General features: G+C 42.9%; 1 protein-coding gene across 4 annotated transcripts in view; it reads left to right on the top strand.

The window, feature by feature from the left end:
- Positions 1–16,543, top strand: part of LOC137354371 (collagen alpha-1(XIX) chain-like) — a 655,592-nt gene that overhangs the window by 173,432 nt on the left and 465,617 nt on the right. For all 4 annotated transcript variants that reach the window (XM_068020137.1, XM_068020135.1, XM_068020134.1 and 1 more), the window contains exon 11: positions 9,304–9,357. In XM_068020137.1, coding sequence (XP_067876238.1) covers positions 9,304–9,357 — 54 coding nt within the window. The remainder of the gene's footprint in view (positions 1–9,303; positions 9,358–16,543) is intronic.

The raw sequence follows: 16,543 nt of genomic DNA, 5'->3' as shown, positions 1-16,543 counted from the left end.
AAAAAATCATTAACTGAGGATTAAACTTTGGCAATTATGAAATTAATAACTCAGGATTCTTTGAAGCAATGCTACTTTTCCGAGACTTCTGCAGGAAACGTAGAAAGACTTGCAATTATTTCACAGCTGATCACATCTTTCAGAAGCATCTCAAAAGTATTTCACGTAGAGTAATTATCTCTGCGTCCACATAGCAGATGAAAAGAGAAGTGATCACCCTGTAATCCTCTGGTATTATGAACTGTGCAGTAGCCTGTCTTGCGTCCCCACTATTGTTTGCCAGAGAAAATGAAAAGAGTTATTATTGGGCTTTCAGTGATGGCCATAAAATGTGACTAATGAGTCATTATTCACCTGTTTACTGCTTCAGACTTTAAACTCTCATTTAATCATTTTAATTTTGACAGTGGACAAATTTTATAGGATTCAACTCACTCCAAATGCACACTACACCTAATTGTTAATGTGGCAGCAAAATTTACTGTGCCAACCTCCAGATTTAATTTTTTCAAGGAAAAAAATCTTGTCCTTTTGTTACCTTTTGTGTGGTAAGTCTTTCTGTTAAGCAGTTACTGTCTATCAAGGAAATTGATTGCAGTGCAGTCTGTTCATCTAATAAATGATAGAGAAAACAGAAGTTAATGATAAGATAAATGATATACAATTACTAATGAGAGCCTCTATTATAAATACTATCTAGTTTGAGGACCAGTCTCAGAAATTCTCAAGCTCACTGTATCATGGAGGGATGGATCAATTCCTGCAGTTGAGGTTACTGTCAGTTTGGCTCCAGTGGTATGACTCTCACCATGAGGTGGAGGATGGCTTCCGCTCCGAAACTTGAACATGTACCTGATGGTCACCGCATTACTGAAGGAATGCTACATTGCTAGAGGTGCCGTCATTCAGATGAGATGTTAAACCAAGCCTGTTTATGCCTATTCTGTGATCCAAATGGACAGTAATGATTCCGTGACACTATTGGGCAAACTGCAGAGATTTCTGCTGATGAGCTGGTAATATTTCCCCCTCTTAATGTACACCAGCAAAAAAGATTAACTGGCCATTTCTCTCATTGCTTTTTGTAGGATCTTGCTGAGGAGTCTTAAGATTGATATTAGTTTAGTTAAAATATAGGTTGCATGAAGTAAACAAAACTGTTTCATTTAATTTCCTTTGTGGATGTGAGGATGGACCTACCTCTTAAAAATATTCATTCACTTTCTGTCAACAACCTATAAGCCAGTCAGGTTGTCACTGTTGGCCCAGCCACACAAGGAATAACAAGCCTGCAATGGCCTACAGGTAAAGGGAAGATGAACCACAAGGTAGCCCTCAGATCAGTTGGAAACTCAGGAGCACAGGAACCTAGGAATGGGAGCATGCCATTCAGCCCTTCGTCCCTGTTCTGCCATTCAATTAGATAATGGCTGATCTGAATCACACTCTTATTAGTTTCCATAGCCCCTGATATCTTTGGATAACAAAGTTCTAAGTCTCAGTTTTGCAATTTTCAATTATCTCAACATCTACAGCTTTTTTTGGGGGGGAGAGAATCCAGATTTCTACTACTCTTGGTGTGAAGAAATACTTTCTGATTTTACTCCTAAAAGACCTGGCTTTAATTTTAAGATTCTGTCCCCTTGTTCTTGATTCCTGCACCAATGGAAATAGATTCTCTGGGAAGAATTTAATGTGGTTGTTAAAAGCGGGAATGGCGGTAGAGGGGGTAGAGAATTGTGTTGGAACAGTCTGCCTGGAAATCTGGAGTCATGACATCAGTTCTGGATTGTGTCAGAGGTGACATTACCACCCTGATGTGATGGGAATTTCATTTAAATTGCTGAGCAGATAATTGGAATGAATTTGCATCTAATCCACCTCAATTTAATTGTGGACTTGTGATTTAGTGGATGGTAGGTGGCACTCACGTGTCTTCTGATTTACGGTCGTTAAGAGCTGGCAGCACTGAGGTGAGAGGCTTCAGTGCCGCAACGGGGAGGCGACACTGAAGAGGAGGGTGTGGAGTCCATTGTTCGACTGTGTTGCTGTGTGCTTTGCAAGGGTGTAGGAGTTGGAGTCTCGGAGTCACTGACTGGGGTTCCAAGTCTCGAAGTCTCTGATAGGGGGTCCCGAGTCTCGGAGTCGCTGACAGGGGGTTCTGAGTCTCTGACTGGGGGTTCCGAGTCTTGGAGTCTCTGACAGGGGGTCCCGGGTCTCAGAGTCTCTGATAGGGGGTCCTGGGTCGCAGAGTCTCTGATAGGGGGTCCTGAGTCTCGGAGTCTCTGACTGGGGGTTCCGAGTCTCAGAGTCTCTGACAGGGGGTTCTGAGTCTCTGACTGGGGGTTCCGAGTCTCGGAGTCTCTGACTGGGGGTTCTGAGTCTCTGACTGGGGGTTCCGAGTCTCGGAGTCTCTGACAGGGGGTCCCGGGTTGCAAAGTCTCTGATGGGGGTCCCGAGTCTCAGAGTCGCTGACAGGGGGTCCCGGGTCGCAGAGTCTCTGACAGGGGGTCCCGGGTCGCAGAGTCTCTGATAGGGGGTCCCGAGTCTCGGAATTTCTGACTGGGAGTTCCAAGTCTCGGAGTCTCTGACTGGGGGTTCCGAGTCTCGGAGTTTCTGACTGGGAGTTCCGAGTCTCGGAGTTTCTGACAGGGTGTTCTGGGTCTCAGGGTCTCTGAAAGGGTGTTCTGGGTCATGGGGTCTCTGCTGGGGAATTCCGGGTCTCGGAGTCTCTGACAGGAGGTTCTGCGTCTCAGAGTCTCTGACAGGGTGTTCCGGGTCTCAGGGTCTCCGGATCTCTGAAAGGGTGTTCTGGGTCTCGGGATCTCTGATAGGGCATTCTGTGTGTCGGAGTCTCTGACAGGAGGTTCCGGGTCTCGGGGTCTCTGACGGGGGCTCTAGGTCTCGGGGACTCTGACGGTGTGAAGTGACACTCAGGCTTCTCATCGTCATGTAAGGCCTCTCCCCCTCTGCAGTACTTGACTGTGCAGCTGAACACCATGATATGAGAGACCCTCACAGGAACATACTGCAGGGCTCTACTGGATTGATTGAGGCAACGGAATCTCATCTTCAGTAGCCCAATGTCCTGCTCGGTGGTCACTCGGGTGAAGCCATGGCAATTGTTGTTCCTCCCCTCTGCTGCATTGCAAGGGTTCCTCACAGGTGTCAGTAGCCATGTTTACAATGGGTAGCCCTTGTCCCCGAGAGTCTATTCAGGTGGGCAAACGGGAACCTGAAAAGTTGTAGCACCTGGGACTATCGACAACAATTGCTCCCTAGTTAACTCAAGCCACTTCAACTCTCTTCGCATTCCTTCTGGAATATTCTTTCTCTCCCTCTCCTCTAATTCAAGTTTCCTCTGTTCCAGTTGCATCTTTGCTAACAATACCCTGTCAGAGTCTGCTTTTAACCCTGTTTCTTCTTCTTCAGATTCAAAGGAAAAATAGTTGGCCATTAGCCTTAGGAGTTCAGACTTTCTAGCCTTGCCATGTGCAGTGATTCCACACTGCTCAACCATTTTCCTCAACTCCTCCATAGACAGTGCTTTTAACTTATCCCAAGTTACTTCACCCTGGCTTGGAGAACTACTAGCTTCAGTTGCAGACATGTTAGTATTCTAGCACACACAACCATAAGAAAACCTGTATTAATCTTGCTCTTTTTTGATTGGGAACAATTTGGCTTTCCACTTCCAGTTTCTCTTGTTTGTCTGTGGGTCAATTCCAGATGCTAGCCCCCAAATTTCTGTTACGACCCAGGTGAGAAAGATGTCTAGGGTTCCCTTTCAGCCTTCACCTGGTCTTACCGTAACAGGGTTTAATTTTAAACACACTGTGTTTTTAGCTCCCCCTTGGTGAATCCTTGTTCACCACTTTCCAATTATAAGGCAAAGAAACCAACACAAACTGGCTTTCTTAGGTTTAAAGAAGAAAAGTTGAAATTTATTAAACTTAAACTCTAATTCGGTTAACACCTACGGATACATGACGCGCCCCACACTAGTATGCATATGCGATACACACCTGCAAATAGAGACAGAAAAGAGCTGAAGAAAAATAAAGTGGAAAGGTTTGAGGCAATCTCTGAAGAGTTGTTGTTACGGTTCTTCGTGCTCACTGTAGAGTCCTTGATTGGAGGTAGATCTTGCTTTTCGTTGGGGCCCAGTATTCTTTTTAAACCTTGTTCACTGAAGAAGACTTTTCTCTCCCTTGGGGTTCACGTGTCTTCAGTGGGTTTTGGAGTTCCATGAGAAAGAGATGGGAGCAGATAGGAGGAGAGGAGGTCTTTTCCAGTCCAGGAGCAAGCAACTTTCTGCCGGTTCAAACACTGTCTCTACAATTTAAAACTCCCCAAGTTGGCCAGCAGGGTAGTCACATGACTGGTATAAACACTTCTGGCTTTGTGCATTGGGTAGGTCAGGTAATGGTCCTTTGTCTCAAGCAGTGTCTGTTAATATGCAAAAATGTCCTTCCAGCCAGGGGCTTGGCAACCCCTCGTCACAGGCCTTCTGTTCCTCCCAGCAATAATTTGAAACATAATGTCCATGTGGCAAAATTAATATGCCTCATTCTTGGTAGCTGGGGGCCTGCATGATAATAACTTTCATTTTATTTTAAATGCCTGAAAATTGAATCATTTAAACATATAATTATAAATGCAAACAATACATTTCTAACTGAATAATTGAACACCTCTCTGCCTCTCTACCTCGCTTTCCTCTTTTAAGACATTCCTTAAAACCTGCCTCTTTGACGCAGCTTTTGGTCATCTGACCTAATATCTCCCTATTGTTCTCTTCCAGAAATCCAGTTGGTGAAGGATAGTACTGGAGCCAATCTTTACTCAGTCTAACATTTATTTACAGAATGAAAAATTACAAGTTTACACTTCGTAACTCAACCACCCCACAGTTTAGGTGTCTCCTTTATATGTGCTCAAGTGAAACACCAATTAATGCCCTACACCTGCATATAATTAAACACAATTGATAGACAATTAACAGATTCACTTCTTAAAACTTAGAATTAATATGCCCAAACAAAATTTCAAAACAAATAACAAACTCCTCTTCTATACAAGTCATACGTCCCTCCTCTAAGACTGCTAACAATTTCTTCATACAAACATTTCTTTTTGTAAAACAATCAGGCAGTTGATGACTTGTATTGACCCATGTTATTTTAGAGATTTCCTTTTGTTTCAAGCTAACAAGGTCAACCTGTAACCCTTTCTCACTCACACTTTTTAGTGTGCAATATCCCAAAATGAACGATTATTGATATAACATCCAATGGGTATATTATCTTCAGTATGCCCCTATATAGAATCTTAATTAAAATATTTGACAAATAGAATCCCACATCTACTGCCTCCATGAGAACCAGTGTTTCTGCAGCTTAAGTACTTTTATCAACTTTTTTTCAGCTTCCCAAGCTAAAAGGCATTTCTCATTATTACACATCAGAAATATTATGAAACCAGCTGCACTCGAATACACATCAGGAAGATTAGCATGTGAAGCATCACTGTAAATAATTAGTTTCATGCTCTTTGGATCATCTAAGGATCGGAACTTAAGTACACATTTCTCCAGATTTATTTTTTTCAATGTTTTATTCGCCCTTAAAACATTCTCTACTTTATGGAGTTTTATTGTAGTCATTAACCCCAACACATCAAAACTAGCATTTGGTCTAGTCTGCATGCACAATCAGTTCAACTGACTGATCAAACTTCGCAAGTGCTTTTCTCAATGGAGGGATGTGACTAGTGGTGTTCCGCAGGGATCAGTGCTGGGACCTTTGCTGTTTGTAGTATATATAAATGATGTGGAGGAAAATGTAGCTGGTCTGATTAGTAAGTTTGCGGACGACACGAAGGTTGGTGGAGTTGCGGATAGTAATGAGGATTGTCAGAGGATACTGCAGGATATAGATCAGTTGGAAACTTGGGCGGAGAAATGGCAGATGGAGTTTAATTCGGACAAATGTGAGGTAATGCATTTTGGAAGGTCTAATATAGGTGGGAAGTATACTGTAAATGGCAGAACCCTTAGGAGTATTGACAGGCAGAGAGATCTGGGCGTACAGGTCCACAGGTCACTGAAAGTGGCAACGCAGGTGGATAAGGTAGTCAAGAAGGCATACGGCATGCTTGCCTTCATCGGTCGGGGCATAGAGTATAAAAATTGGCAAGTCATGCTGCAGCTGTACAGAACTTTAGTTAGGCCACACTTAGAATATTGTGTGCAATTCTGGTCGCCACACTACCAGAAGGACATGGAGGCTTTGGAGAGGGTACAGAAGAGGTTTACCAGGATGTTGCCTGGTCTGGAGGGCATTAGCGATGAAGAGAGGTTAGATAAACTCGGATTGTTTTCACTGGAACGACGGAGGTGGAGGGGCAACAGGATAGAGGTTTACAAAGTTATAAGCGGCATGGACAGAGTGAATAGTCAGAAGCTTTTTCCCAGGGTGGAAGAGTCAGTTACTAGGGGGCATAGGTTTAAGGTGAGAGGTGCAAAGTTTAGAGGGGATGTGCGAGGCAAGTTCTTTACACAGAGGGTGGTGTGTGCCTGGAACTTGTTGCTGGGGGAGGTGGTGGAAGCAGGTACCATAGAGACATTTAAGAGACATCTTGACAAATACATGAATAGGATGGGAATAGAGGGATACGGACCCCAGAAGTGCAGAAGGTTTTAGTTTAGGCAGGCATCAAGATCGGCGCAGGCTTGGAGGGCCGAATGGCCTGTTCCTGTGCTGTAATGTTCTTTGTTCTTTGCTCTGTTTCTTCTTGAGACATAACATCCTTCTGTGATGACCTGATGTGATTAACCTGGATGGAAGTAGCACTCTCTAAATAGAATTTAGCATTATTACAGACTAACTCTGCTTAACCAATATATTTAAAAGCCCCACAAGTTTGACTCCCAATTTTAAATTTTACTCTTGTCTTATTAATAACACATTTTTCAAATTCCACATTACCACCTCACAATAAATCATCAACATGCATCATAAAGATGACTGAAAGTTTTCATTTATGATACCAATAAAACATTGCAGGATCTTCTTTTAGTTGAACACAGCCTATTTTCAGCAAAACAGATCTCACCGAAATATGCCAACCCTGGAAGCATCATTCAGGCCCTAGACACATTTGTTTAGATTCCATCATTTCCCTTGTGCATCAGCTGCCTCTTTGGGCAGTTTCAGAAACACTTCTCTGGAAAAGTATCACTTTGCGGAAATGCAGCTTTTATGTTGATTGATCTGCACTCTCATAAATAGGGACTCTGACTGTTTGGGGGCCTGTAATACACTCCCAGCAGTGTGATTACTCCATTTTTGTTCTTCAATTCAACCCATATGATGATCCTTCTACCATATCATCACTCCTCACATCTATAATTGTTCCTTTAATCAGTATTGCAAACCCCCCATCCTTTTTTATCCCCCTTCCTATCTCTGAAAACCCTCTAACCAGGAATGTTGAGCTGCCATTCTTGCCCTTCTTTTAGCCATATCTCACTAATAACAATATCAATCTGTGCTCTCAGCTCATCTACCTTATTCCCTAGACTTCTTGCATTGAAATACATACCATTTAGCACTGCCAAACTCCCTTGTCAGTCTATTTTCTAGCCGTTGTTTCCTCTACCTTCCAAACATCCCTAAAGTCTGCTGGTTGGACCTCATCCTTCTCTCTTCCTATGGTGCCGATATGGACTATGACCACTGGTTGTTCATCTTCCCTCCTCAGAATATCCTGCAGCTGCTCAGTGACATCCTTGACCCAGCACCTGGGAGGGAACACATGATCCTGGAATCATGTCTGCAGCCGCAGAAGCACCTGTCTGTTCCCCTCCCTGCTGTAATACCTAGATCTACTAAAGGTGCTTTCATCCTTATTCAGGCTGTCTTAATTTTATGGGTTTTTCAGAGTCCAATTTTTTTTTCCCTTTCTTGTACATACATTGTTTGAAAAAAAATCCTCCCCAAATCCTGGGGAAGAGTACAACAGTTACAGAAATGAATTAAGTGCAATTGCTCTTAAACATTTTAATTGTGTAGTATTGTCATTTATATAATATCATCTTAGTCTGCATGCATTTCCTGTCTGAAATAAGCCTTCTTGCTGTATCATACTTTTGTGGCAACTTTTTCCATTCTATATTCCAATGTACATGTTTATAATGGAAATGGCCTATGTAAGCTTACTCTTCCATTGTACTGACGCCTGTGTCCAGTATCTTGAACATTGTGAAATCCGGCAATCATTGTGTCCTTTATTCTTTGTGTCATTGGAGAATGTTCCATTTGTTCCACCAAGGCTGTAGGAAATGAATGTTTCCCAAAGAATTTTTTCAAGGCCACAGACATCTGATCCAACAGGGTCTCCCTCTCCGAGAACTGAACACCAATTAGAACCAGGAGCCTGTCCATATGCTACACCTGAGCACAATCCAGCAATTCAAATGATGGCACTGAACCAGGGATCTCTGAATTTCCTCAGTCTTTTACAGAGTTTGTTAAGGGCCATGATATATTCTTCAATGAAATGACCATCTGTTTTCCAAAATCTATCGTGCCTCTTAGGCATTTAATAGATCATCATTTGTGTAGATTTCATCCAAGGACTCTAATTGAAGATCCAAACCTTCATCAGTATCCAACTGACAGGCATCCAATTCAAAAAATAATTTATTTCTGATTTTACTTCTTGTAGGAAACAGCAATGCCAGGGCAATAACTTGTTTTCTCTTTGGTAGGGACGTAACCCATGTCCATATATCCATTTCAAACTTCCACTGCTCCTGTGGGAACATCAGAGGGAAACATACCCTATCAATTTTCACTTGCTTTCTGCCATTTTCCACAATGGCTACTAGGGTTGTAGTTTTCTGTCTGATTTTTTTTCTTAGTTTCCAAACTTTACCTTTAAGTAACCATACTCGCCTACCATGCTATAATCCACAGAGCCAGTTGGTGAAGGATAGAACCGGAGCCAATTTGTTCCTCAGTCTAACATTTATTTACAGAAACATTACAAGCATAAACCTCCTATCTCAACCACCCCACAGTGTCAGTGTCTCTTTATATGTAGCCAAGTGAAACCTCTCGACCGATATATAATTAAACACAATTGATTTTAAGTTAACACGAATGTGGCTCAGTGTCAAATTTTGTTTTATAATGCTCCTGTGAATCACCTTGGAAACATTTTATTACGTTAAAGGCAGTATATAAGTATAAGTTGTTGTTGCTGCTGTTAAAGTGTTTAACCTCTATTTTCAAATAGGGTTTAAAGGGAGACCCTGGTGTTCCTGGTCCACCTGGTACAAGAGGAGAAAAAGTAAGTGTGATTTGTAATTTTTTTAAAGGGCAATTTTGATTATAAATTTCTTGCATGCAAACCAAAAAATTCAACTTGTAAAGCGGGATTAATTGCAAGGGATTGAAAGTGCTTTATAAATGATTGTGGATGAACTGGGGATAATGCTGACTTTATGTGATTATATAAAATGGATGATAGCCTGTCTTAAATCACTCCCGGAGAGATGTAAAACTGGCTGCTCATTTCCATCACCTGTCCCATAAAGTCAACATGACCCCAACTGAATTAATGGTTGAATGAAATTAATTTGATGATGTTTACCTTGACTTTCAATAAATAGTAAAAAGATGATAGACAACATTTACCAAATTTGCATTAACAAGAGGGTACAGTGCAAACCTGGATAAGGATTGAGAGTTGGCAGAAATCTGGTAGCAGTGGCTTGTGGAGTCCCTCAGGAATCCAACCTCTCACTGAATGTAGAATTATACACAAAACATCTGTCTATCGTCAATATTAGGTTATGCAGGACGATGAGATTTAATGACGAGTTAGTTAAAATTATAGGGAGGTAACATCTGGCTCGATGAGTAGCAAATGACATTCAGTATTAAGAAATGCTGAGGTTCTAAAATGGTAGATAGTAAATATGATTATGCAATGAAGAGTATAATCTTTCAAAAGGCAGAACTTGAAAAAGACTGGTGGATGATACCAACTACTCATTGAAAACATCTCTGCAATGTGAAAAGCAATTGCCAAGTGAAGTGGAATGAGATGTGTGAGCAGATGCATAGAACATAAGTACATGGGAGTAACATGACCCCCCTGTAATGTATTAGTAGGAACATACTTGGAGCATGTGTCCACGTCTGGTGACTGTACCTTCAAAGAGACATTGGGATATTGGAAAGGGTAAGAGAAAAGGAAAAGGGTGATTCGAAAATCATTGAATTAGGGGAAACACAGAAAGGGTTAAAATTCTCCTGTCACCAATCAGTAAATATTTGCTGGTTTATTAAATCAATGAGCATTGAAAAATTGAGGCAGTATTCTAATGCAATAAGATGAGATGGTAGTTTACAAAGAAAACTCAGCACTGAACTAACAAAATGAGGATTCAACAACAACTTGCATTTCACAACATCTTTGATCTTAGATAAATGAGACAAGCTACGAGACAAAGGGAATGATGAGACATTGAGCAGCAGTAACTGGGTGAAGGTTAGTAACCAAAGGCGTGGTTAAAGAGACAGGTTTTCAGTAGACATGTGTAGGTTGTGAGACAGTTCGAGGTTTAGGGATAGGTTGGGGTGGAGAATTGCAGAGGGCAGGTTCCACTCCGTTCAGGATAACTTGATGTTTGATAGGTGTACAAAATTATGAGGGGCCTAGATCGAGTAAACGGGAAGGACCTGTTTCCCCTAGCGGAGAGGTCAATTACCAGGGGGTAGAGATTTAAAGTGATTGGTAGAAGGATTAGAGGGGACATAAGGAAAAACTTTTTCACCCAGAGGCTGGTGGGTGTCTGGAATTCGCTGCCAGGAATGGTGGTGGAGGCAAAAACCCTCAATTCTTTTAAAAGGTACCTGGACATGCTCCTGAAGTGCTGTAACCTGCAAGGCTATGGACGGTGCTGGAAAGTGGGATTAAATTGGGCGGCTAGTTTTTTGGCCGGCATGGACACGAAGGGCTGAATGGCCTCCTTCTGTACTGTAATTGTTCGATGGTTCTATGTGTGACAGTGTCATGGCGGCTTTTGTTCCTGCTGTAACAATGATTATATAATAAAATAGTGGTTTTCAATGTGAGGCAAATATCAAGAGGGTCCGGGGAATCTTCTGCAAATATTGACAAGCACTTGGGAATCCCTGTTAATATTGACAAAATCTTGGACTTCGCCCCTGCAAACACTGGCACACTCCTGGAGTCACATTCCAAATACTGATGCAGTCTAAGGGATGCCTTGCAAATTTTGACCTAGTCCTTTGGACTCACTGTGAATATTAACACACTTCTTGGGAGTTCCTGCAAATATTAGCATACTGCTTGTGAACCCCTCCAAATCTCTGCATAATCCTAGGGATCCCTGTAAATATTAACACATTTGTTGCGACCTCCTGAAAATATTAAAGAAGAAAAGAACGAATTTGCATTGCATGGCGCTTTTCACAACCTCAGGATGTTCCAAAGTGTTTAACAGCCAACTGAGCGTTTTTGAAGTGTATCCACTGTAGTATTGTCTTGGCACCTCCTGAAAATATTAACACACTCCTTAGGATCCATTTTTAATATGAACATACTCCCGGGAACCCACTGTAAGTATTAACACACTCCCGTGGATCCACTTTAAATCTTAACGCACTCCTGGGAACCTACTATAGATATTAATACAGTCCGGGGAACCTCATGCAAAAACTAACACATTCCTTAGGATCTTTTGCAATTATTAACAAGCTCCCGAAGACCCTTTGCAATTATTAATATGCTTCATTGGACATGATGCAACGATTATAACTGTTAGGGGATCTCAAAATACTGACATGCTACTTCCAAAGAACAGGGTCAGCTTTGCAGAGTGAATCAATGGTATCATTGCAGTTTTTTTTTTATACCTCGTTTACATTAACAGTAAGGATATCCACTGAAATTAGCAAATGGAACAATCGTGCAAACTTGCAGACAGAAATCCGATGATTTTACTGTCATGTCGATTCCTTCGTAGCCCTTTTTTTTATTCGTTCGTGGGATGTGGGCATTGCTGGCTAGGTCAGCATTTATTGCCCAACCCTAATTGCCCTTGAGAAGGTGGTGGTGAGCTGCCTTCTTGAACCATTGCAGTCCTTGGGGTGTAGGTACACCCACAGTGCTGTTAGGAAGGGAGTTCCAGGATTTTGACCCAGCGACAGTGAAGGAACGGCGATATAGTTCCAAGTCAGGATGGTGTGTGGCTTGGAGGGGAACTTGCAGGTGGTGATGGTCCCATGCATTTGCTGCCCGTATCCTTCTAGTTGGTCGAGGTCACGGGTTTGGAAGATGCTGTCTAAGGAGCCTTGGTGCATTGCTGCAGTGCATCTTGTAGATGGTACACACTGCTGCTACTGTGCATCGGTGGTGGAGGGAGTGAATGTTTGTAGATGGGGTGCCAATCAAGCGGGCTGCTTTCTCCTGGATGGTATCAAGCTTCTTGAGTGTTGTTGGAGCTGCACCCATCCAGGCAAGCGGAGAGTATTCCATCACGCACCTGAATTGTGCCTTGTAGATGGTTGACAGGCTTTGGGTAGTCAGGAGGTGAGTTACTCGCTGCAGGATTCCTCGCCTCTGACCTGCTCTTATAACCATGGTATTTATATGGCTGGTCCAGTTCTGTTTCTGGTAAATGATAACTCCCAGGATATTGATAGTGGGGGATTCAGCAATCGTAGTGCCATTGAATGTCAAGGGGAGATGGTTAGATTCTCTTGTTTGAGCTGGTCATTGTCTGGCACTTGTGTGGTGTGAATGTTACTTGCCATTTATCAGTCCAAGAATTAGAACATTACAGCGCAGTACAGGCCCTTCGGCCCTCGATGTTGCGCCAACCTGTGAAACCATCTGACCTACACTATTCCATTTTCATCCATATGTCTATCCAATGCCCACTTAAATGCCCTTAAAGTTGGCGAATCTACTACTGCTGCAGGCAGGGCGTTCCACGCCCTTACTACTCTCACATCTGTCCTATATCTATCACCCCTCAACTTGAAGCTATGTCCCCTCGTGTTTGCCATCACCATCCGAGGAAAAAGACGCTCACTATCCACCCTATCTAACCCTCTGATTATCTTATATGTCTCTATTAAGTCACCTCTCCTCCTCCTTCTCTCCAACGAAAACAACCTCAAGTCCCTCAGCCTTTCCTCGTAAGACCTTCCCTCCATACCAGGCAACATCCTAGTAAATCTCCTCTGCACCCTTTCCATAGCTTCCACATCCTTTCTATAATGCGGTGACCAGAACTGCACGCAATACTCCAGGTACGGTCTCACCAGAGTTTTGTACAGCTGCAGCATGACCTCGTGGCTCCGAAACTCGATCCCCCTACTAATAAAAGCTAACACACCATATGCCTTCTTAACAGCCCTATTAACCTGGGTAGCAACCTTCAGGGATTTATGCACCTGGACACCAAGATCTCTCTGTTCATCTACAGTACCAAGAATCCTCCCATTAGCCCAGTACTCTGCATTCCTGTTACTCCTTCCAAAGTGAATCACCTCACACTTTTCCGCATTAAACTCCATTTGCCATCTCTCAGCCCAGCTCTGCAGCCTATCTATGTCCCTCTGTACCCTACAACATCCTTCGGCACTATCCACAACTCCACCGACCTTAGTGTCATCTGCAAATTTACTAACCCACCCTTCTACACCCTCTTCCAGGTCATTTATAAAAATGACAAACAGCAGTGGCCCCAAAACAGATCCTTGCGGTACACCACTAGTAACTAAACTCCAGGATGAACATTTGCCATCAACCACCACCCTCTGTCTTCTTTCAGCTAGCCAATTTCTGATCCAAAGCTCTAAATCACCTTCAACCCCATACTTCCGTATTTTCTGCAATAGCCTACCGTGGGGAACCTTATCAAACGCCTTACTGAAATCCATATACACCACATCCACTGCTTTACCCTCATCCACCTGTTTGGTCACCTTCTCGAAAAACTCAATAAGGTTTGTGAGGCACGACCTACCCGTCACAAAACCGTGCTGACTATCTCTAATGAACTTATTCTTTTCAAGATGATTATAAATCCTGTCTCTTATAACCTTTTCCAACATTTTACCCACAAGCCTGGATGTTGTCCAGGTCTTGCTGCATCTGGACTCAGCCTGCTTCATTAACTGAGGAGTCACAAATGGTGCTAAACATTGTGCAATCATCAGCGAATATTCCCATTTTGACCTTATGGAGGGAAGGTCATAGGAATTCGATGTTACAAAATCTATTTTATAAACCACAAGTGAAGCATTCCATTGGCACAATACCTTCAATCATAAAATGATTTGATATGCACTCCTGAAGGGGAGGGAGGCTGATTTTTCTCTCTGGTAAGGTGAAGTGCCTTGGGACATTTTACTATGTAAAAGATGCTACGTAAATGCAAGTCGTTGTTGTATAAGTCAAGCTCCTATGTAAAATATATTTCCTATAACATCTTCTGCATATGCCATCCAAGTGCGAAAGGATTCCTTCATCGTGAACCCTTCATTTAAATCATATAAACTGTTTGAATGAAGGTAATAGCTTATTATTAGAACATAAGAAATAGGGGCAGGAGTAAAGGATATGGTCCATCGAGCCTGCTCTGTCATTCAATACGATCATGGCTGATCTGCCTCAACTCCACTTTGCTGCCAACCCCCCATATCCCTTGATTCCCTGGGAGACCAAAAATCCCTATCTATCCCAGCCTTAAATATATTTAACAATGGAGCATCCACAACCCTCTGGGGTAGAGAATTCCAAAGATTCACAACCCTTTGAGTGAAGTAATTTCTCCTCACCTCACCTTAAATGATCGACCCCTTATCCTGAAGCTGTGCTCCCGTTTTCTAGATTCCTCGACTAGGGGAAACAATAGGCTGAATTTTCATGGCCCTGTGGGCATTGGAGGTGGGGGGGCAGGTAAAATGGGGGGAGACGCATCGGGACAGCTTTCTGATAGATTCCGACCACCGGAGAATTTTCCCAGGCATGGGCTGGGAGTAGGATCTGTTGTGTTTGCTTCTCTTTCTGATAGTGTTGACTATACACAAAAACCAGCCAGACATAAGGGATCAGTTAACGCGTAACATGGTTTCTTTATTTAGAATTGTACTGCAAGTACATAACTGGGCGTTATCTTTCACAGGTCCAGTCTGGACACCCACTCTCTACAGGCTCCCTCCAAGTAGAAGTCACATTGGGATGGGCAATAAATGCTGGCCTAGCCAGCGACACCCACTTCCCACAAACAAATAAAAAGAAACATCCTACATTCAAAACATAACCACACCCTCGTAAAGGTGTACCACACTTAAAAGTGTAGCACAACATCCCCCTTTTTTCTGACCATCCCCTTAAACAGATAAACCATAACTATATACAAGTCAGAACACAGTGGTAAATAACAAATAGGTATTACAAAAGGCTATAGCATAAGACTCAGACTCATAAGTCTCGATAATGCAGTGGTGGTCTAACCAAACAGCTTGACTTGGTATCTGTATATCTGCTCTCGGATTGCTGAGCATTTTCACTCAGATTCTTCTCCTTGGAAATAGTATGTGTAAACTTTGCTTGAGACTTGGTTTTGGATCTCGTCCTGTTCACGATAGTATCATGCACGGTCAGGAACTTCTCTGACTTCTCTGTTTCTCATTTTCTCCCTTGGTGACCATGTTTGAGATGAAACCTCATGAATCTTGTCTTTCAGGACCTGTGGTTATGGTGCAACATTTTTGTATTTTGCTTTGTCCTGTCGAGATTGAATACAAATCCTCTGGTGCGCAGCCTCACTATTTTGCTAAGGCTTTGTTCCTTGCCATTTGCAATTTCATCTCTTCTATCAGATCCACCAGTACTTTGCCCTTGTTTTGCTCACTCAGAACCCTCTCTTGTAACTTGTGTTTTGCTTCTGTTTTCTTCAGGTAGTCCTCCACCATCTGAAGCAGTGTCAAAAGTTTCTTTAACTTTTTTATTTCTTGAGTGAAATCCTCAACAGAGTGAATTGATTTGTCTTCTGTACAGCTGCCAATTCTGTCGAAGCAGTCAGGATATTGTGAAGTAAGATCATTATGGAACTGATCAGTCTGCGTTCCACATCTGGGGCTGGATTTTGTGGAGGAGGCTGGGCTCCCGGCAGCTGGCCGAAAAGGCGGGGGGCCTTTTTGCGCCCCCCTGGAGTGATCCTCCAGTGTTTTGAAGCCTAAGTGTCCTGCACTGGGATCCCTATCTCTTTAAAGATGGGAATCCCACTTCCAAGAGCTGCAAGCAGCTCAGCAGTATCGGCAGTGCCACCAGGAGCGATGGCCACTGCCAGTACTGCAGAGAGCTTGGACCCAGGCCCAGCAGTGGAACCCCGGACCTCAGCTAAGTGAGACGGGATCATCAGGGACAGTCCGAAAAGCTCCAGCGATGGGAAGTGGGAGGGTGGGCGTGAAGTTCAGGAGGAGGGAGG

Source organism: Heterodontus francisci, chromosome 3, assembly GCF_036365525.1.
Source record: "Heterodontus francisci isolate sHetFra1 chromosome 3, sHetFra1.hap1, whole genome shotgun sequence".
Taxonomy (NCBI): domain Eukaryota; kingdom Metazoa; phylum Chordata; class Chondrichthyes; order Heterodontiformes; family Heterodontidae; genus Heterodontus; species Heterodontus francisci.
The sequence above is the reverse complement of the archived record's forward strand: the minus strand, read 5'-3'. Positions and strand labels throughout refer to the sequence as shown.